The 22,734-nt window shown below is 45.8% G+C and overlaps 1 protein-coding gene across 1 annotated transcript; it reads right to left on the bottom strand.

Annotated features, from left to right (window-relative positions):
• Window positions 1-21,175: 21,175 nt before the first annotated feature.
• On the bottom strand, window positions 21,176-22,094 carry LOC123107186 (blue copper protein). The gene is made up of 2 exons (XM_044529189.1): window positions 21,895-22,094; window positions 21,176-21,767 (listed from the first exon to the last, which is right to left on the bottom strand). The coding sequence occupies exons 1-2, from the start codon at window positions 22,055-22,057 to the stop codon at window positions 21,436-21,438; spliced, it is 495 nt and encodes a 164-aa protein (XP_044385124.1). The 5' UTR covers window positions 22,058-22,094; the 3' UTR covers window positions 21,176-21,435.
• Window positions 22,095-22,734: the final 640 nt, after the last annotated feature.

Raw genomic sequence — 22,734 nt, 5'->3', positions numbered from 1 at the left:
CGGGAACGTGATCTTCTCACCAAACATGATCCAGGAGACTTGGACCCTACTCCAAAAAGTTACCGGGGAGGTCACGAGGGTGGAGGGCGCCCCCCTGGGCGCGCCCCCCTACCTCATGGGCCCCTCGGAGCTCCACCGACGTGCTCCTTCCTCCTATATATACCTACGTACCCCCATTAGACCAGGGAGGGAGCCAAAAACCTAATTCCACCACCGCAACTTCCTGTATCCACGAGATCCCATCTTGGGGCCTGTTCCGGAGCTCCGCCGGAGAGGGCATCCATCATGGAGGGCTTCTACATCAACACCATAGCCCTTCCGATGAAGTGTGAGTAGTTTACTTCAGACCTTAGGGTCCATAGCTAGTAGCTAGATGGCCTTTTCTCTCTTTTTGGATCTCAATACAATATTCTCCCCCTCTCTCGTGGAGATCTATTCGATGTAATCTTCTTTTTGCGGTGTGTTTGTTGAGACCGATGAATTGTGGGTTTATGATCCAACTTATCTATGAATAATATTTGAATCTTCTCTGAATTCTTTTATGTATGATTGAGTTATCTTTGCAAGTCTCTTCGAATTATCCGTTTGGTTTGGCCAACTAGATTGGTAGTTCTTGCAATAGGAGAAGTGCTTAGCTTTGGGTTCAATCTTGCGGTGTCCTTACTCAGTGACAGAAAGAGTTGCAAGGCACGTATTATATTGTTGCCATCAAGGATAACAAGATGGGGTATTTATCATATTGCATGAATTTATTCCTCTACATCATGTCATCTTGCTTAAGGCGTTACTCTGTTTTTAACTTAATACTCTAGATGCATGCTGGATAGCAGTCGATGAGTGGAGTAATAGTAGTAGATGCAGGCAGGAGTCGGTCTACTTGTCACGGACGTGATGCCTATATACATGATCATACCTAGATAACCTCATAACTATGCTCAATTCTATCAATTGCTCAACAGTAATTTGTTCACCCACCGTAGAATATCTATGCTCTTGAGAGAAGCCACTAGTGAAACCTATGGCCCCCGGGTCTATTCTCATCATATCAATCTCCATTACTTTATTTTACTTGTTTTGCTTTTACTTTTTACTTTGCATCTTTATACCAAAAATACCAAAAAAATTATCTCTATCAGATCTCACTCTCGTAAGTGACCATGAAGGGATTGACAACCCCTAAGTGTTGGTTGCGAGTTGCTACCGTTTTGTGCAGGTACGAGGGACTTGCGCGTGACCTCCTACTGGATTGATACCTTGGTTCTCAAAAACTGAGGGAAATACTTACGCTACTGTGCTGCATCACCCCCTCTTCTTCGGGGAAAACCAACGCTAGCTCGAGACATAGCAAGAAGGATTTCTGGCGCCGTTGTCGGGGAGGCCTACGCCAAGTCAAGTCAAGATTTACTCTCCCGTCAACGAGCCATTTCTGGCGCCGTTGCCGGGGAGGCCTATGCCAAGTCAAGTCAAGATTTACTCTCCCGTCAACGAGCCATTTCTGGCGCCGTTGCCGGGGAAGCCTACGCAAAAGTCAACATACCAAGTACCCATCACAATCTCTATCTCTCGCATTACATTATTTGCCATTTGCCTCTCGTTTTCCTCTCCCCCACTTCACCTTTGCCGCTTTATTCGCCCTCTCTTTCCCTTTGCCTTTTGTTTGCTCGTGTGTTAGTTTGCTTACCTGTCGCTATGTCGAATTCCTTATCTTCTCCGTTATCTCCCGAGAATGAAGTGCTAAATTTTAAACAAAGGGAGGGAGAAAATCTAAAAGATGCTTGGTATAGAATTTGCAATGCTCAAAATAGATCTACCAGAAAGCAATCTACTTCAGTCCTTCTTCACAATTTTTATGTAGGTGCTAATCCTTGGTATAGATATATCCTTGATACCATTACCGGAGGGAATTTTTTGGGTAGCCATACTTTTGATTCCTATAATGCTTTAATAGATTTATTTGGCTCACCTCCCCTTTTGGTTAATGGAACTGTGTTAACCTTGGAGCATGTTATGCAAATGCTTGAAATTATTGAAAACAAAGTTGCTACCATTGAATCCATTGAAAATCTAGATAAAAAGATTCATAATCAAATTACTCAATATGGATCTAAGGTAGGAGTGACTTTGAAAAATATTAAGGAGAAGGAACCCATTGTTAATGAAAAAAATAAATCTAGACTCTACTCGAATCGATAAACTTGAGGGTATCATTACCAACTTGGGAACTGCTTTTTCTTCCGTAAAAATTACTCCTAGTCCTCCCACTAAAATTGCCAAGTTTATGTATGTTCCTAAAAATAAGGGTGAATCATCTAGTAAGGAAAATGCGGATCTTAAATCTATAAGTATTCACCCCGATCTTTTTACACTCATTAAGGAACCATTTGCCACGGATGAATTTTTCGATCTTATGCCTAAAAGTTTGATAATCACTAGAAAGAAAGAAAATTCTAAAGGAGGTGGATGCCTCATTGAAGAATTGCCTACCAAAGATGGCAATACCTAGACCTATCCTTGCTTTTATGCCTAGCTAGGGGCGTTAAACGATAGCGCTTGTTGGGAGGCAACCCAATTTTATTTTGTATTTTTTGTTTTTGGTTCTGTTTAGGAATAAATAATCCATTTATATTCTGTTTAGATGTGGTTTTATCTTTTAATTAGTGTTTGTGCCAAGTTAAACCTATTAGATCTTCTTGAAAGATAGTTATTTGATCTTGCTGTAATTTCCAGAATCTTTGCGCTCAGTGCCCGAATTGTCAAAAATCACCAGAACGTGATAAAATAGTGATTCCAATTGCTGCTGATCAATAAACAAATTGCCCAGGTCGTCTAATTTTGGTAGAATTTTTTGGGTTCTAGAAGTTTGCGTTAGTAACAGATTACTACAGACTGTTCTGTTTTTGACAGATTCTGTTTTGCGTGTGTTATTTGCTTATTTTGATAAATCTATGGCTAGTAAAATAGTTTATAAACCATAGAGAAATTGGAATACAGTAGGTTTAACACCAATACAAATAAAGAACAAGTACACTACAGTACCTTAAAGTAGTCTTTTATTTTCTTTCTCTAACGGAGCTCACGAGATTTCTATTGAGTTTTGTGTTGTGAAGTTTTCAAGTTTTGGGTGAATTCTTTTGATGGATTATGGAACAAGGAGTGGCAAGAGCCTAAGCTTGGGATGCCCATGGCACCCCCAAGATAATCCAACGATACCAAAAAGTCAAAGCTTGGGGATGCCCCGGAAGGCATCCCCTCTTTCGTCCACTTCCATCGGTAATTTACTTGGAGCAATATTTTTATTCACCACATGATATGTGTTTTGCTTGGAGCATCTTGTATTATTTGTGTCTTTTCTTGTTAGTCTACCACAATCATCCTTGCTGTACACACCTTTTGAGAGAGCCATGCATGAATTGAAATTTGGTAGAATACTCTATGTGCTTCACTTATATCTTTTGAGCTTGATAGTTTACTCTATGTGCTTCACTTATATCTTTTTGAGCATGATAATTTTTGCTCTAGTGCTTCACTTAGATCTTTTAGAGCACGGTGGTGGTTTGTTTTAAAGAAACTTGATCTCTCATGCTTCACTTAGATTATTTTGAGAGTCGTTAATAGCATGGTAATTTGCTTAATGTTAATATACTTGGTATTCAAGATATGTGAAACTTTCTTTTTAGTGGGTTGAATACTAAGATAAGTTTGATACTTGATAATTGTTTTGAGATATGGAGGTGATAATATCATAGTCGTGCTAGTTGAGTAGTTGTGAATCTGAGAAATACTTGTGTTGAAGTTAGCAAGTCCCGTAGCATGCACGTATGGTTAAAATTGTGTAACAAATTTAAAGCATGAAGTGTACCTGGCTTGTGCATCCTTATGAGTGGCGGTCGGGGACGAGCGATGGTCTTTTCCTACCAATCTATCCCCCTAGGAGCATGCGCGTAGTGCTTGATTTTTGATGACTTCTAAATTTTTGTAATAAGTATATGAGTTCTTTTGACTAATGTTGAGTCCATGGATTATACGCACTTTTACCTTTCCGCCATTTGCTAGCCTCTTCGGTACCGTGCATTACCCTTTCTCACATTGAGAGTTGGTGCAAACTTCGCCGGTGCATCCAAACCCCATGATATGACACGCTCTTTCACACATAAACCTCCCTATACCTTCCTCAAAACAGCCACCATACCTATCTATCATGGCATTTCCATAGCCATTCCGAGATATATTGCCATGCAACTTCCATCATCATCATCATCATCATGACATGCTTTACTTTTGTCATATTGTCATTGCATGATCTTGTAGTTGACATCGTATTTGTGGCAAAGCCACCATGCATTATTTTTCATACATGTCACTCTTGATTCATTGCACCATCATGGTACACCACCGGAGGCATTCATATAGAGTCATATCTTGTTCTAGTATCGAGTTGTAATCATTATGTTGTAATCAATAGAAGTGTGATGATCATCATTATTAGAGCATTGCCCAATCAAAAAAAGAGAGAGAAAGGCCAAAAAAAAAAAGAAAGGCCCCCCAAAAAAGAGAAAATAAAAAGGGCAATGCTACTATCTCTTTTTTCCACACTTGTGCTTCAAAGTAGCACCTTGTTCTTCATGTAGTGAGTCTCATATATTGTGCTTCAAAGTAGCACCATGATTTTCATATAGTGAGTCTCATAAGTTGTCTTATTCATACTAGTGGGAATTTTTCATTATAGAACTTGGCTTGTATATTCCAACGATGAGCTTCCTCAAAATGCCCTAGGTCTTCATGAGCAAGCAAGTTGGATGCACACCCACTAGTTTTCTTTTGTTGAGCATTCTTAGCTCTAGTGCATCCGTTGCATGGCAATCCCTACTCCTTGCATTAACATCAATTGATGGGCATCTCCATAGCTCATTGATTAGCCTCGTTGATGTGAGACTTTCTCCTTTTTTGTCTTCTCCACACAATCCCCATCATCATATTCTATACCACCCATAGTGCTATGTCCATGGCTCGCGCTCATGTATTGCGTGAAGGTTGAAAAAGTTTGAGATTATTTGAGTATGAAACAATTGCTTGGCTTGTCATCGGGGGTATAAAAGTTGGGAACATCTTTGTGTGACGAAAATGAAGCATAGCCTAACTATATGATTTTGTAGGGATGAACTTCCTTTGGCCATGTTATTTTGAGATGACATAATTGTTTGATTAGTATGCTTGAAGTATTATCATTTTTATGTCAATATGAACTTTTGTCTTGAACCTTTCGGATCTGAATATTCATACCATGATTAAGAAGATTTACATTGAAATTATGCCAAAGTATCACTCCGCATCAAAAATTCTCTTTTTATCATTTACCTACTCGAGGACGAGCAGGAATTAAGCTTGGGGATGTCTGATACGTCTCCAACGTATCTTTAATTTTTGATTGTTCCATGCTACTTTATCTACTATTTTGGACTATATTGGGTTTTATTTTTCACTTTTATATTATTTTTAAGACTAACCTATTAACCGGAGGCCCGGCCCAGAATTGCTGTTTTTTTCCTATTTCAGTATTTCTAGGAAACAGAATATCAAACGGAGTCCAAACGGAATGAAACCTTCGGGAACGTGATCTTCTCACCGAACGTGATTCAGTAGACTTGGACCCTACTCCAAGAAGTTTCCGGGGAGGTCACGAGGGTGGAGGGCGCCCCCTGGGTGCGCCCCTGCCTCGTGGGCCCCTCGGAGCTCCACCGACGTGCTCCTTCCTCCTATATATACCTACATACCCCCATTAGACCAGGGAGGGAGCCAAAAACCTAATTCCACCGCCGCAACTTCCTGTATCCACGAGATCCCATTTTGGGGCCTGTTCCGGAGCTCTGCCAGAGAGGGCATCCATCACGGAGGGCTTCTACATCAACACTATAGCCCTTCCGATGAAGTGTGAGTAGTTTACTTCAGACCTTCGGGTCCATAGCTAGTAGCTAAATGGCTTCTTCTCTCTTTTTGGATCTCAATACAATGTTCTCCCCCTCTCTCGTGGAGATCTATTCGATGTAATCTTCTTTTTGCGGTGTGTTTGTTAAGACCAATGAATTGTGGGTTTATGATCCAACTTATCTATGAATAATATTTGAATCTTCTCTGAATTCTTTTATGTATAATTGAGTTATCTTTGCAAGTCTCTTCGAATTATCCGTTTGGTTTGGTCAACTAGATTGGTAGTTCTTGCAATGGGAGAAGTGCTTAGCTTTGGGTTCAATCTTGCGGTGTCCTTACTCAGTGACAGAAAGAGTTGCAAGGCACGTATTGTATTGTTGCCATCGAGGATAACAAGATGGGGTATTTATCATATTGCATGAATTTATTCCTCTACATCATGTCATCTTGCTTAAGGTGTTACTCTGTTTTTAACTTAATATTCTAGATGCATGCTGGATAGCGGTCGATGAGTGGAGTAATAGTAGTAGATGCAGGCAGGAGTCGGTCTAGTTGTCACGGACGTGATGCCTATATACATGATCATAACTAGATAACCTCATAACTATGCTCAATTCTATCAATTGCTCAACAGTAATTTGTTCACCCACCGTAGAATATCTATGCTCTTGAGAGAAGCCACTAGTGAAACCTATGGCCCCCGGGTCTATTCTCATCATATCAATCTCCATTAATTTATTTTACTTGTTTTGCTTTTACTTTTTACTTTGCATCTTTATACCAAAAATACCAAAAATATTATCTCTATCAGATCTCACTCTCGTAAGTGACCGTGAAGGGATTGACAACCCCTAAGCGTTGGTTGCGAGTTGCTACCGTTTTGTGTTGGTACGAGGGACTTGCGCGTGACCTCCTACTGGATTGATACCTTGGTTCTCAAAAACTGAGGGAAATACTTACGCTACTGTGCTGCATCACCCCCTCCTCTTCGGAGAAAACCAACGCTAGCTCGAGACGTAGCATGGGGGCGAAGGAGTTATTCTTTGTCTGTATGTCGACGACATATTGATCTTTGGAACCAAACTTGATTTAATCAAGGAGGTTAAGGATTTCTTATCTCGCTGTTTTGAGATGAAGGATCTAGGAGTAACTGATGTTAACTTAAACATCAAGCTGTTGAGAGATGAGAATGGTGGGATCACACTGCTTCAGTCTCATTATGTGGAAAAGGTCTTGAGTTGTTTTGGGTATAGCGACTGCACGCCTTCTCCAACTCCATATGATGCTAGTGTGTTGCTTCGAAAGAATCGACGGATTGCTAGAGATCAACTGAGGTATTCTCAGATTATTGGCTCGCTTATGTATTTGGCGAGTGCCACGAGGCCTGACATCTCTTTTGCTGTGAGCAAGCTGAGTTGGTTTGTGTCAAAACTGGGAGATGATCATTGGCATGTGCTTAAGAGAGTTATGCGCTATTTGAAAGGCACCGCGAGCTATGGGATTCACTACACCGGGTATCCAAGGGTACTGGAGGGTTATAGTGACTCAAACTGGATATCTGATGCTAATGAGATTAAGGCCACAAGTGGTTATGTTTTTACACTTGGTGGTGGTGCTGTTTCCTGGAAGTCTTGCGAGCAGACCATCTTAACAAGGTCAACTATGGAAGCAGAACTCACAGCATTAGACACTGCCACTGTTGAAGCAGAGTGGCTTCGTGAACTCTTGATGGACTTACCTATGGTTGAAAAACCAATCCCCCCTATCCTGATGAACTGTGATAATCAAACTGTGATCGTCAAGATAAACAGTTCTAAGGACAATATGAAGTCCTCAAGGCATGTGAAGAGGAGACTAAAATCTGTCAGAAAATTGAGGAACTCCGGATTTATTACGTTGGATTATATCCAAACGTCGAAAAACTTGGCAGATCCCTTCACAAATGGTCTATCATGTAATGTGATAGATGATGCATCGATAGAGATGGGTTTGAGACCCACCGCATGAGTTGTCCATAGTGGTAAACCACTCTATATGATCGGAGATCCCGTGAAGTAGAAGTGGGAGACAAGCTGTTGGTCAGCTGGGAGGAGAGTATCCCTATATTAATTATCCCACTCCGTGAAGATGCAATACTCTCTTGATCTGCATGGCAGGTTGATACTTATCTTAATGTGTTCCAAGTGGCTTATTCGGGTAAGCAGAGATGTTGTCCTGCAGAACATCTTCTAAGGAACACACCTATATGAATTTGACTATTAACGTCGTAGTCTGTGAGAATTGGGTCTCCTCTTCTCATGCTCATACAAGTGGTAGAAGAGCTCACTTTATAAAGAGGTGCAACTCTCAACTTTCAGGGTGGGACTAAACTCTCTCTCAACTTTAGTTTTCAACAGCAAGGTTGCCTCAAAAAGAAAAGGAAAAAAATTCTCCAAATTTATAAGGTTCTGAGTGCGTGTGTGCGTGTCTACGTGTGTGTTGTAACTGCATAAAGAAGCACCTTGACCTTGGAGGCAACCTTGCTGTTGAAAATGGACCTCCATTATCCTTGTAAAGAAAACTCGATGCACAAACATCGCAATCGTGTGAGCCAATCGGCTCACTAGCAAATACTTCTTGATATTTCACGTTGGCGCATGCGTGTCTGCGCGTGCGTCGCCCATGTAATTGCGAGAAAAAGCACTTTGACTTTGGAAGTAACTTTGTTTTTGAAATCTGACTTTTTATCATCCTTGTAAAGAAAAACTTGATGCAATAACTCCGCAAACGCGTGAGCCAATCGGCTCATTAGCAAATACCACTTGGTATTTCACACAACCCTAAAAGAAACTTGCCATTTCACATTTACGCGTGACCTTGACTTTCGAAGTAATATTGTTTTGAAGTCTGACATTTTATTGTGGTTGTAAGGGACATTGCGAACGCGTGGGCCAATTGGCTCACTAGCTACTTGCCATTTTGCATTGATCGTCCAGAAGACAAAATTAGGCAAGGCAAAAACAGGAAGAGAAACCCAGCTCACCGTCGACCAGAACCACGCGTGAACCATAACGAGAAACAGAATTAGGCAAGGCGATCGCGGGAGAATTTTCCATGAACCAAAAGAAAGAAATTATGTCCGCCAGCTGTTGGGATTGAACTAGATTTTTTCTGATCGTTTGGAAAAAAACTTGCTTGCTTGCTGTTCAGAAGTCAGAAGTTCGGAGAAGAAAAAAGAGTTGAAGCTTTCCACCCGGACCAGCTGTTGGATGTCGATCGGACGGCTACCCGGCGCGCAAATTAGCAGGAAGGCCCCTGACACATCTTGTAATTCGTCGTCGTGGCCCCGTCCGCGGCCCCTTTATAATCTCCCGGCCCAATACCGTCTCGGACACCATTACAGTACACACCACCACCAGCACCACCTCAAGCAGAAGCAGAAGCCACCCCAAGCTCAAGCTCAAGCTCTCCTCTTCACTCCTGCAATGGCGCGCATCCAGCTCGTGGCTCTGGCCCTGACCATGCTGTTCGCCGCCACCGCGGCCCAGGCCCCGGCGGCCACCCCGATGCCCGCGCCCGTGGCCCCGGTGTCCCCGCCCCCGACGATGCCGCCGCCGACCCCGGCGCCGGTGTCTCCCCCGCCGGCCGTGGCCCCGGCCACCCCTCCCCCGGCGCCGGCGCCCGCGGCACCCGCCCCCGCGCCCGTGGTGCCCGCCCCGACTCCCTCGTCCATCGCCCCCACCCCCGAGATCAGCTCGCCGCCGGAGCCGTCGATGATGGCGCCGACCCCCGCCCCGTCCATGGACGCGCCCACCACCCCCGCCGGCGCCGCCGGCACCGTCCACCCCGCCGCCGCGTGGGCCGCCACCGCCGCCCTGGCCGCCGCCGCCGTCTTCTACTGAGAGATCCGCAGATCGGCCGCGATTTAATTTATCCGAGGGGCCCCGCCCCCTCTCCTTTTGTGGTGGTGTTCTTCGAGCTGTTCATCTTCCTTTCTCTTTCTTTTGTTGCTTTGATGATGATTACATTCGGCATTCGATTCGGTTATTACATGTAGTAGTATGTGTGCGTTGGGCGTGGATGGACAGATCTGATTGTTTGGTCGTTGATGGCGGTGTTTGATCCGTATCCATTATTCCATTGTACAATCCCCCGGTTAATTCATACCCTCTCACCATATGTATCATTATTCTTTTACTTTCACTGTGCCCTTCCTGCATCTTCGTTACTAGTACCATACTCAGCTCGTAGCATGAGTTTTTAGCTCTTGCTCCGGCAGATCGGATCTTGAGGAGCGTACGTAGTATAGTACACGTATTGGTATAGTAGTGGTATACGTAGGTAGGTCGCGGAAGAACGCTCGTGCTGGTTCGTACGTGCATCACGCGGCCGGAAGCGGAACGGATCTGAGGCGGGGCGGGGCGCCCTGCTCCAGATCTGGCCTGGTCACCTTTAAAAAACCGCTGGCGGTACTGTAGCGGTGCTCCACGCGTATGGTGGTATCTCGAGGAATTCTTTGTTGCTTTCTCATCGCTTTGTGAGCGGAGGCGAGTGAGTGAGAGTGGGGTGGAGGCCAGCTCGGGGACAGCCGTGGAGTACGCCGCGGGGTCGGTGGAGGCGAGGTGTCCCTCGGCTCGGCCTCGAGGGGGTAGGGCTGGGCTGGCAGGCAGCACGTGCCCGCGTGCCGGAGCCAATGCTCTGGGCGCGCGCACTGGGTGGCCCGTCTCGTGCGTGGTCGCGGCCGCGTGGGCGCGAGCAGACCGCGGTACGGGCCGCGCGACGGCGCGTCGTCCACAGCGGGGGAGCAGGGCGCGTGCGTACGGCGCCCAGGGCGGCCGTGCAGCGCCTTGGCTGGTAGATCGGTTGTCTCGCAAGGAGTTCTCCGTCGCAGGAGAGGTAGATGGATTCGCGGTGCGCGTCGCGTTGCCACTCCGTGATGATTGCGACGGCGACGCCGGCCGGAAAGGCAGATTCGGAGGAACGGACCGCACACGCCGTAGGATGATCGTCGTTCGTAGGGCCCGTGACTTTGGCTCCTCCTCAAAATGCTCTATTTTCGCGATGCCGTTTTAGGCGCTTTTTTTGGCTCGCTAGCCATTGACAAATCGAGCGATCATGGGCGTCGCGGGGATTGATTCTTCTCCCCTAAGGGAAAAATGCCGTCGTAGCCTCGCAGGTTCTCGCCAGGCACGGCGTATCTCAGTGGGCGTCCGCCTAAACCTGAACGCCACCCGGCCGTCCATCCATCCATGGGCGGGTGGCGTCGCACTTGCAACTTTGGAGCTGGAAAGCAAACGAACCTCTTTTCCTTTCCGTGTGGTGGTGTGGGGGGCGAAGGAAAGCTCGCGGAGTTGGCTTTTCTGCAAAGCTCGCGGGTTCGCCGAAGATAGCTGGGGTTTACGCGGCGTGTAGGCCTCTCTCTCTGGCCCTGCCTGCGCCTGTGCCACACCCACACGCCTGGGTAGGCCTGTCGTTCGGCTGTCGTCCCGATACGTACGTCGTCGTGCTGTGCCATGCCATCCAGACCCTAAAATTGTCACGATTCATTCTGAAGAATCACGCGTTTCAAATGGCCGAGGAATTCAAAGAGTCCCGGTGTATGGGGCAAAAGGCACAAATTTGACCTTTCGGCGAAACTATTTTACAAACTAAACTGTTTTTAAAAGTATTTCACCCAATTGACCACTAATATGCAGTGCCTGACAGCAAGGCACTGCACTCTACTATGCAGCGCCTAACACTCAGGCAGGGTCCTGTCAGATGCCTGGCATGTGGTCTTCCAGGGCATCGTGAACGTGGTTGTCCATCGCGCCGGCCAACGGGGGAAGGCTTCACCGTGGTCGCCTTCGTCCTTGCTCGCCTACGGCTTCACCGTGTCTTTCGAGGGACCTGCCGGACTGCCAGGCTCCTCGCCACTTCAGCAGCTCGACTCATGGATCTTCACATTCGCATCGACACACCTGGGCCTCGGTTGTTGCCCCTCCGGCTGCGGCGAATCCCAGCGAGTCTGTTGTTGCTGATTTGGGATTGCTCGAGCCTCTCCTTGCTACTCAGATGGAAGCGTTGCGCTCTGAGATGCAGGCCTTGACCGTCTCACGTTTGGAGGAGGTGGTCCGACCCCTTCATGACATGATGACTGCTTTGGAGGGGTGGACGACTCTACTCCGGGGATACTTGGAGCGAATGGAGGTTCTTGTTGGCCAGCTGGGCTACTCGCCAGCCTCGCCACAGTCGTGTGAGATGCATGCTGCAGGTTCTGTTGGGAATGTTGCTGGTGCCGAGGATTTCATCGAGAGTGATGTGGCTAGTTGCTCGTCTGAGGTCCTAGCTTCTGTTGCGCACCTTAGGGATGTGACTCCTGTTCTAGTCTCGTCTCTGCCCATAGAGGAGCAAGCTGAGGCCGGTGGGACTGTGGTATGCGTGGATGCTACTCTTTGCAGGCTCCTGGTTGTGCCTCTTATGTCCCCGTTGCTCGAGCTCCAGGTTGGTTCTGCGGATGGGAAGGAAGCGTGCCTGTATGTATGTTTCTCCCCTCGTGCCGCTCTCTATACGTCGCCACTACCTGTCATGTCAAGTGACTCTGAGAGTGAGGTCGTCGTCGAGGGCGTGACTCCGGTGCTACAATGTATGACTGAGTTGCAGGTGTTAAGTGTGGAACCATCTTCGCCCATATCAATGGTGCTCTCGAAGGTGGGCTCGCTTGGGGCGATGACGGTTGCCTCGACGCCCTCTCCGCCTCCGTTGGAGCCTAGTCAACCGGAGTATGCATATGTGGAGGGTGATGGTTCAGTCACTACTAACACTGATACAAACATGGGTGATGCTAGTGATGTCAGGAAATTAATAAGGCGGCATACTTACACTCCTAATTATTGTCAGTTGAGTGAAGATAATGGAGTGGACAAAGTTTTGGTCAGTATTTGTACGCAAGAAGCTGCATGTATGTTTGATCAAGGTGTGCAGGAATTTGGTTGTTTCTTCTGGTTGTCACGTACAAAACATGGTCCAGCTATAAATGCACAAGAGATATTTTTTATTGGGACTAATCAAAGAATCCTAACCTACTACTATTTCTCATAGTTAAGACTGCCGGAGCAACAAGCGTACGTCAACAGATTTAAATGGTGGCAGTTGCTTTCCTTGAGAGATATAGGTTGGGGGCCACCAAATAAATTGTGTTTAGTTATTTTAGGTATTTATTTTGTAATGATTACCTGCTAAAATAAAGCACGTGATCAGTTTTACTTTCCTTGGTTATTTTGATCAAGAGTTAGAGATAGAAAGAAAGTTTGTTCGGTCAACTTCTTAGGCAAGTTTGAGTTCGCAGGTATACTAGTATATATAGTCATAGTACGATCAGTGTAAAAGGGGCAGGTTATTTTTTATGAAATAGACACGATGTGTTTTTCAGGGTAGACACCCGTATCAAATTTTGGAGGGACCTTTAGAAAACCTATGTGTTGCGATTTCTCTTTGTGGAAATTGTTTTGCGCGTGAGTACCTTTGTCAAGATTGGTTTTCTCGTGCTAGGCCGCAAGGTTCAAACCCTCTACTTCGTGTACATCGCGTGCGCGGGCGAGAGGTTGCTACTGCTGATGGTGGAGTATCGTGAAAGGTCGGGCCGCAACAACAGATCAGATCTCGTCATCGAGGTTCGGTTTACATCAAGTGGTATTCAGAGCAAAGGTTATTCACGATACAATATTTTTCTTTGAGTTATTATTGAACTTGTTCATCATGAGGAAAGATTGTAGCTCGCAAATGATGATGTCGGTGGAGAAGGATCCATTGCGTTCCTTGCCGTGGTACCAATGCTTTACGCGTGTGCGTGTAGGGCCGACGAGCTGTGCAACTTTAATGAATTGCTATTCTGGGATGAATTTAGTGAGTCGGACTATGGTTGATGCTCTGAACCTGTCGTTGATTGAACATCCAGAATCGTATGAGCTTTGGTGGAAGGATAAGTTTGTCAAGATTATGCATCACGTTGAGGTGCGGTTTACTTTATGCGGATATGGTGATCTGGTTATGTGTGATGTGCTTCCTATGCACATGCATACATGTTCGATACTGTTAGGAAAACCATGGACAGATAAAAGACAGTTAACATATTATTCAGTTGGAGAATTTTCTTTTGTTCATGGAGGACAATACGTACCAGTTGACACGTACACTTTTGATCAGTATAAGGTGGACCGTCAGAAGCGGGATATTGCTCATGCTGCATCAGAAGTAAAGAAGAAGAAAGTTGAAGCTCCTGAAAAAAATTCGGTCATTGCTCAGTCTGCTATTGTTGAAGAGATTGACTTGAAATCGAGGACGGTTTCGTTTCAAGGAGGAGAGGATGATACAAACATGGGTGATACTAGTGATGTCAGGAAATTAATAAGGCGACATACTTACGCTCCTAATTATTGTCAGTTGAGTGAAGATAATGGAGTGGACAAAGTTTTGGTCAGTATTTATACGCAAGAAGCTGCATGTATGTTTGATCAAGGTGTGCAGGAATTTGATTGTTTCTTCAGGTTGTCACGTACAAAACATGGTCCAGCTATAGATGCACAAGAGATATTTTTTATTGGGACTAATCAAAGAATCCTAACCTACTACTATTTCTCACAGTCAAGACCGCCGAAGCAACAAGCGTACGTCAACAGATTTAAATAGTGGCAGTTGCTTTCCTTGAGAGATGTAGGTTGGGGGCCATCAAATAAATTGTGTTTAGTTGTTTTAGGTATTTATTTTGTAATGATTACCTGCTAAAATAAAGCAAGTGATTAGTTTTACTTTCCTTAGTTATTTTGATCGAGAGTTAGAGATAGAAAGAAAGTTTGTTCGGTCAACTTCTTAGGCAAGTTTAAGTTCGCAGGTATACTAGTATATATAGTCATAGTACGATCAATGTAAAAGGGGCAGGTTATTTTTTTATGAAATAGACACGATGTGTTTTTCAGGGTAGACACCCGTATCAAGTTTTGGAGGGACCTTTAGAAAACCTCTGTGTTGCGATTTCTCTTCGTGGAAATTGTTTTGCGCGTGAGTACCTTCGTCAAGATTGGTTTTCTCGTGCTAGGCCGCAAGGTTCAAACCCTCTACTTCGTGTACATCGTGTGCGCGGGCGAGAGGTTGCTACTGCTGGTGGTGGAGTGTCGTAAAAGGTCGGGCCGCAACAACATATCAGATCTCGTCATCGAGGTTCGGTGTACATCAAACACGCGATCACTTGAACCCTTTAGAGGTGTGGTCCCTAAGGCTGATAAAATTGTTGTGGCCGGACTGTTGGTGCCTAATCCTGGTGTCCTTTTAGCCACCAAGATTTGTGAATTCCTCGCCAATCTTGACTCTGAAAATTCTGGAAAGACGATTGGATGCCTCTTAGAGGAAAAAGCTTTGAGGGAGAAGCACACAAAGGGTGGCGCTAACTCTAGATCTGGCATCCTCAAAGAGAAATCTTGCAGGAGCAAAAGCAAGAAGGATAGCGCTAGAGGGGAGGCGCGAATGGTTCCATGATGGATGGCTCTCGGCTTTCTGAGTTGCATATGTGTGCTCGGTCATGGGTGTGGTTTTCGTTGATGTGTTTTCATCGAGTTGCATTGTATCCATTGGTTTTCTTTTGTAGTACAGAGAACCATATGTTGCGGGTTGCAGTAGTAGTGTGTTCGGTGCTTCGGTCCTATGACTCCATGATTTGGGAGTAGTCCACATGTGGATGGGGTCGTGCTTTTGAGCATGGTTGTGATGGTTTTCGTCCGGTTTTTCATAAATTAACTGGGCAACTCTCTTCTTTTTAATTAATGGATGAGGCAAAACTTTTGCCTTCGTTTTAAAAAAAACGTGTGCAACGTCCGACAGCTAAGCGCTGCACTACACTATGCAGCGCCTAGCTGTAAGAAGTTGCACCGTAAAGTGCAGCGCCTTGCTGTCAGGCGCTGCATAAAAGGATCAAGGAGTGATATATTTTTAAAAACAGTTTAGTTTGTGAAATACTTTTACTCTGAGGTCAAATTTAGGGCTTATTAGCTAGCATGGCTCGCCATTCAAGACAGGATCTGGACGAATGTCCGCTTAGCTAGGCGAGGCTGACCGAACAACGGCCCATGCACGCTTTGTAGGAGGGACCCCGAGACTGTTGAGCACCTTTTCTTTCAGTGCAGATATACGTTGTGAGTCTGGGCTCTCTTGAAGGATTGGCTCCAACTTGTTCATGTTGATACCTTGGCCTGGTCGGCGTTCGGAAGCATCAGAGAATGGTGGGTCGGCTTGGCATCCATCCAGAACAGCCATAGAGGAGTGATGCCTTTCATCATCATGCTTGTCAGTAAGTCCATTTGGGATGAGCGGAACACACATGTCTTTCTGGGACGCTCCTCTCTGACGTTTACCATCCTCTACTTGATCAAGAACGAGGCTAGGCTTTGGGCCCTAGCGGGTGCGGAAAAACTGGGCAACCTCATGATGGGAGAGTAACGGCTTGTAATTTGTTCGGCCTTGGCCCGACGACCTAAAACTTTGTTCTATCTCTTTAATTAATGAATGAGACAAATTTTTTGTCTCCGTTTCAAAAAAAGGCTTCTTTGATTTAAAGGAATTTTATAGGATTATCTGAAGAATTGAAATCCTTAAGATTTTTCTCTATGTTGGTCCTTTGATTCATAGAATTAGACTAGCACATATGCTCGTGCGTTGCAACGGGGAAAATTGATGTTTTGCACAAGCATAATGTCCCACAACATCAGATTCACTATGAAAAACATGTTGCAACGCAGCATCGCCCTTCTACAAAATGAACATACAAAATACGTTGTAATTTAGTCGTGTTCATATTTTCTTTGTGGGGCATACTCCTCCCACCAATTCCATTTAAATACAATCCTTTTTAATGGCATTTAAGTATAATCCTTTCATTAATTACCATGAAGTTCTCATCCGTTTTAGTCGGGAATCAAATCCTTCCTTTTTCTAATTTAGTAGCCCCAACACACTAAAGCCTATAGATTCTTCTTTTTAATTGTCCTACATTTTTATCTCAAACCCTTCATGTAGAATTTATTAAGACCACCATCTTTCTAATAGTTATTCCACCGATTTACCCATAATTCTTTCTTTAATTAGCCACGTTTGTTTAAATATTATATTTAAGTCCACAATTCTTCCTTTATTAGCTCATTCGCTTAATTAGCTCTCCTTAAATATGAGCTTTGGACCTCACCCTTCCCCATCTAAAGGAACAAAGGGTGATTTATGCAAACCCCGGGCTCTCCACCTCGCCGTTGCCGAATCGGCGGCTCCTTCGCCCTTCGCTGGACGCTCCAGCGGCGGGAGGACAGGGGAAGCCCGATTTGCAACGTGTACATAGTGTAGGTGTGCCTAGGGAGTCAGCCGGTGGCGTCGTGGAGGCGGCGGCGCGACTGGATCAACTTTTTGCAGGTGTTGGTCTCCCCTTCGACGGTGAAGTTCCGGTGGAGCTCCGCGGTGGAACAACTCCTTTCTTCGTGCTCGCTGCTCGGTGGAGCGGCCATGCACGGTTCCCCCGTGCCGGATATCGAGGGATGGCGATTCCGACGGTTGAAGATCTGGAGAAGGAAGGCGATGTTGAGCGGTGCGACGACGACGACGGCCATGGGTGTGGGTCCTCAGGGACCGTTGATCGGAGACTTCCCGTTTCGTCCGGGGGCTGCTTCGATCCAAGGCGTCAGCGAGCAGCGGCGAACGGCACGTCACCGGCTCATCCACGACGCCGGCGTAGTCGGGTTGCAGAGGGGCTTGGTTATAATTTCCTTTTATGTGTGGACCTTTCTGTAATTTGGCCGTTTTAATATCAACTCCTTTTCTCACAAAAAAATAAACATGATGACTGCCACCCGTATATTTAGAGTGAGTTGGGATTAGTAAATATGAAAGGTGCATAAGTCTTTGGTTGTTACATCTAAGAGATAGACAAGATGTCTTGTGTTCAACTCCCACAATGTTGATTTATTTTGACCCAATTATTCTTCGCGGTCTCTCTATAAAAGCCCATAAAAAGCCCATCAACATACAAGTACCTGGCCCAGATCGCTTAATGTGTGTAAACCAAACGAAAAGGACTAAACCAAACCAAGAATACCTATTCCCTTTAATAGTTCCGGTGGAGCTCCGCGGTGGAACAACTCCTTTCTTCGTGCTCGCTGCTCGGTGGAGCGGCCATGCACGGTTCCCCCGTGCCGGAGATCGAGGGATGGCGATTCTGACGGTTGAAGGTCTGGAGAAGGAAGGCGATGTTGAGCGGTGCGACGACGACGACGGCCATGGGTGTGGGTCCTCAGGGACCGTTGATTGGAGACTTCCCGTTTCGCCCGGGGGCTGCTTCGATCCAAGGCGTCAGCGAGCAGCGGCGAACGACACGTCACCGGCTCGTCCACGACGCCGGCGTAGTCGGGTTGCAAAGGGGCTTGGTTGTAATTTCCTTTTATGTATGAACCTTTCTGTAATTTGGCCGTTTTAATATCAACTCCTTAACATGATGACTGCCACCCGTATATTTAGAGTGAGTTGGGATTAGTAAATATGAAAGGTGCATAAGTCTTTGTTTGTTACATCTAAGAGATAGACAGTATGTCTTGTGTTCAACTCCCACAATGTTGATTTATTTTGATCTAATTATTTTTCGCGGTCTCTCTATGAAAGCCCATAAAAAGCCCATCAACATACAAGTACCTGGCCTAGATCGCTTAGTATGTGTAAACCAAACGAAAAGGGCTAAACCAAACCAAGAATACCTATTTCCTTTAATAGTAGGTATAAATATAAATATAGATTTCATAGAATTTTTTTCCATGGAATCTTTTGTACTACATTTTATAGTAAATCTAACATCCACCCCGACCTCTTTTTATATATTTTTTTGTTTTTTATGGCATCAAACACTCATTGCTAATCTCATGTTTTTTTTTATTTCTATGATTTCAAGTGGGCATGCCACTCCAACTTTATATTTTTTTTCTATTTCTACGATTTTAAAATTCTACGAATCCACGAGGCCCTTATCAATTTGGCCGTGTATGCCGTGTTGCTCGGGCCCGCTTTGCTGGTCGGCGGAAGTCTCTCCTCTCTGGCTGGTCCTCCTGCCCGTCACGTGCACTCCATATGGTGCGATGTGATGAAGGGCGCAAGGGGCCATTAAATCAAAGGTCCGTGGTACTACGTTCTTAAAACGCTTTGATTAGCTTGACTGATTGTGCTTTCCCACGGTGCTCAGCTGAAGCGTTAGGGTACATGGTGAGTGAGAGAGTTCACTGTTTCATTTGTCAGGCGGAGAGATGCCAATCTTTCAGGCTCAATTATTGTCACTGTTGTTGAGAAGAGACGAAGCTACACGCTGTTTATTGCACATGAGTGGGGATTATTGAGCCATCTCATATGCGCCGTTTTTTATCCTTTGCTTTTGGCGATTTTTGGGAGGTTTCGTCTTTTCAGTTTTAGCCTTTTGGCGGTGGCGCGTCTTCTTCTGAATCCGGTGTTCGGCTGGGCGGTTTTGAGTGAGTCATATAGCACTAATGCTGTGCGCTAATCCTAGGGCGGCCGAGTGCGTGATGATCTATGCCTCAAGTTGTCATCGATTACCTTAGGCTTAAAGACGTCTTATAATTTGAGACGGAGGTGGTAGCTTGTAGCCGCACGGTGTCAAACGCAAGTCGCATTTTTGTGTACTTGGGTGTACCACGCGTATGTTCTACATGTGGCACACTTTTTTTGCACACATGTAGCACGCATATGTGGATTTTCTGGTGCTACCCTTTTGAGATACAGAAGTGTGATTCACATTTTTTTTAAATGCAAGTGTGTGCGTGGCTCTGCCATAAAAAAAGGTAAGTACGGAGTATTTTCCTTTTTCTAGGCAAGGTCAGTCTTACCGATGTCTAAGCTGGTGGGCTTGAAGCCGGCTTGCGATATTCAAGCCCTCCTCTCAGATAATTGGGGCTTTGAAAATATATTAAGCCCATTTGCTTCTTGACTAGCAAATATTTCAAATATTCTGTTCTCAGTTTTTAAATATTCAAGCCATTGAGAAAAGACAGGCACACTGCTCATTTCCCTAAAAAAAGGCACCCTACTCATACTTTCACGTCATTTGACTGTTTTCCCTTCTTGTTCTGCATCATTTCAAACCTGAAGAAGAGTAGGCTACACTAGAGATGGAGTAATTTCATAGAAATGTTGAAGGGGGTTCCTGATCCTTACAAACCCCGACGAAGATTGTCGCGTGATAAAGAAAGCTTTGTGCGACAACAATAAAAGGACCGCGACAAAGGTTTTGACACTAAAAACTGATCCTAAATTCAAGTCCACGAGAACTCGAATTCATTGGTAAGACTGTGCATCGGCTCATCATGCACTCAAGAGAGTTCTGCTCATTTTTTTTGGAATGAAGACGCTAGACGCGTCCGGCTTTAAATTAATAAATCCACCAGGTATTCTGTTCTGCTCATTCTTAAGAGAGCTTCCTATTTGCGGATTGATGTTTAGGACAAGTAATTCTTTTTTTTTTGCAGAGGTAGGGCAAGTAATTCTATAGCTGCCTGCTCTGTCTTTGTGCGGTATAATTCGATGTCAACGTTTTCTTAGCTTTTGCTGATTGCCAGATTTGTATAACCATCAAGATGAAAGCAGGACAGTAGCTTTTCAACCACCAACAGATGCATGATCCGGCCGACCATTTTTATTTACCATGTTCCTGCCCCTCGGCCTTCTTGCTCCTATGAAAGCAAGTGGACGGCTCACATTGCTCTCACCTTGACAAAACGCATCCTCTTAGCCGATTTTATTACTCATCGTGACACATCACCCAACACTCTGGAAGGATGAAGAATATGTACTCCTGCTTTTCTAGAAAAGGAACTAAGCTACACACAAAAGGCTAGGTTAAGCGGAGGTGGAGTTTCTGAGCCCGAGCTCATTTGAGCTCGGGTGAACAGTAAAATTACAAAAAATAAAAACAAATTCAAAAATACAAACATTGACAAAAGTTTTAACTTCTCACAAAATTTCATCTTGAAATCACATTTTTGGAAATCATGGCAAAAAAAATTGATGCTCCAAAAATGTTTATTTTTGAAAGAATTTTGGAATGCTGATTTTGTTTTTTTGCCACAACTTCCAAAAATGCCTGTTCAACATGAAATTTTGCAAGCACGTAAAACTTTTATCAATGTTTGCACAAACAAAAAAAAATCATTTTGTTTGAATTTTACTATTTATCCTGAGCTCAAATGAGCTCGGGAGCAGCTGAACAGAAGATGACTTTCGAGGTTTCTTTGCATCAGAGGAAGAAAATTTAGTTGCCCACATCACACAATGAATGCTCAGGCATCACGAGGACACTCCAGCGGCACACACAGGCCGCACCACAAACCAACGAACACGTCACGTACATGGTGAAGAGTGGCGCGCCAGAAAACGTAGCAGAAAACACAGCGAACTTATTACCCGTACACACGAATCAAACTGCAGCGTCTCTGCCCTGACCATACCCACCAACGTCGACGACGGTCTTCAACAGAACAGCGCGAGCGGGACCAGAGCCCCGGCGGCGGCGGCGACAACGATGGCGCTCATCGCCGGCACGAGGGATGCCCCGGCGGCGCCGGCGGGGATCGTACCTCCCGTCGTGGAGCCCCCCGCGACCGTGACGGTGACGGCGAGCTTCATGCCGCCGGCGCAGTGGCCGGCGACGTCGCAGATGAAGTAGTGCACGCCGGGTGTGGTGAGCGTGATGGTGGTGGCGCCGCTGTCGTCGTTGCTCAGCGAGTTGCCGCCCGAGCAGGCGTCGTAGCCGCTCTTGTTCACCTCCGTCACCGTGTGCGCCTTGCTCGTGTAGTTGAACACTGCGCAGGAACGGTCAGTTCGCCAACATGTACGCGTACGTACACGTGCTATTACATAAAATAATACTCCTACGTGTGATGATCAGTGGCTAGCTACTTGTAGCGAGCTACTATCTCAGTATCTCACCTAGCGTGTCGCCGACCGCGAACGTCTTGTCGGACGTCCAGGTCGTGTAGTCGAGGCCGGTCTGCCAGCCGTGCCCGTCGCCGACGTCGAACGTCGTGGCCGCGGCCGCCGCGGCGCAGCTGGCGACCAGCAGCGCGACGAGAGCGGCAGAGAAGGACGCCATGCTCGGCTGATGAAATCCCTGATAAAGTGGATAACTGCTGTCGTTCTACGCTCGACAGCAGGTCGGAGCTAGGGTCTATTTATACACAGTCGTCGCAGATTTTTCAGTTGAGAACCGAACTTGTGCCAAATCTCCCCTTTTCTGGACCGGCGTGGGCGCGGGGTGTGAATGGAATGGGACTGGAATGGCTTTGGTTCCACTCAAGGCTTCCAGTGATCCAATCAGAGGGGAGGCGAAGCTTCGCCTACAGCGCTAGACTATCTGGCCGGAACCTCTGCCCCTGTTGTGTGCCGCGCGCTGGCAACCGCGCTACGCATATGTGGGAACGCCTTTGCGTGATCCGATTCGGGGCATCCGTGTCATCTAGGAGCTAGTAGTACTCACGAATCAACACGTCGAGGGCACTCCAACCGTAAAAGGAGCAGCTGGTGATATGATTGACTGATGAATGATGATAGTGGGGCCGATGGTAAAATAACTCGATCGTGGTTATGCCAAAATAATCGACCTGCCCACTCCACCCCGGCGCGTCTATAGCTCGCCCGCGGCGAGGCCGAGCGTCCTACGCGACGCGCTACTGGGGCCGTTAGTTGCTACATCAACTTTAGTTTGTGAACGCCGATAACTTCCACACGTGTGACATGTAGTAACATTGTTCATATGTTTTTTTTATAAAG

The sequence above is a fragment of the Triticum aestivum genome, chromosome 5A (assembly GCF_018294505.1).
Source record: "Triticum aestivum cultivar Chinese Spring chromosome 5A, IWGSC CS RefSeq v2.1, whole genome shotgun sequence".
In the NCBI taxonomy this organism is placed as follows: Eukaryota; Viridiplantae; Streptophyta; class Magnoliopsida; order Poales; family Poaceae; genus Triticum; species Triticum aestivum.
Note: the sequence above shows the minus strand (reverse complement) of the source record. Positions and strands in the feature narration are given on the sequence as shown.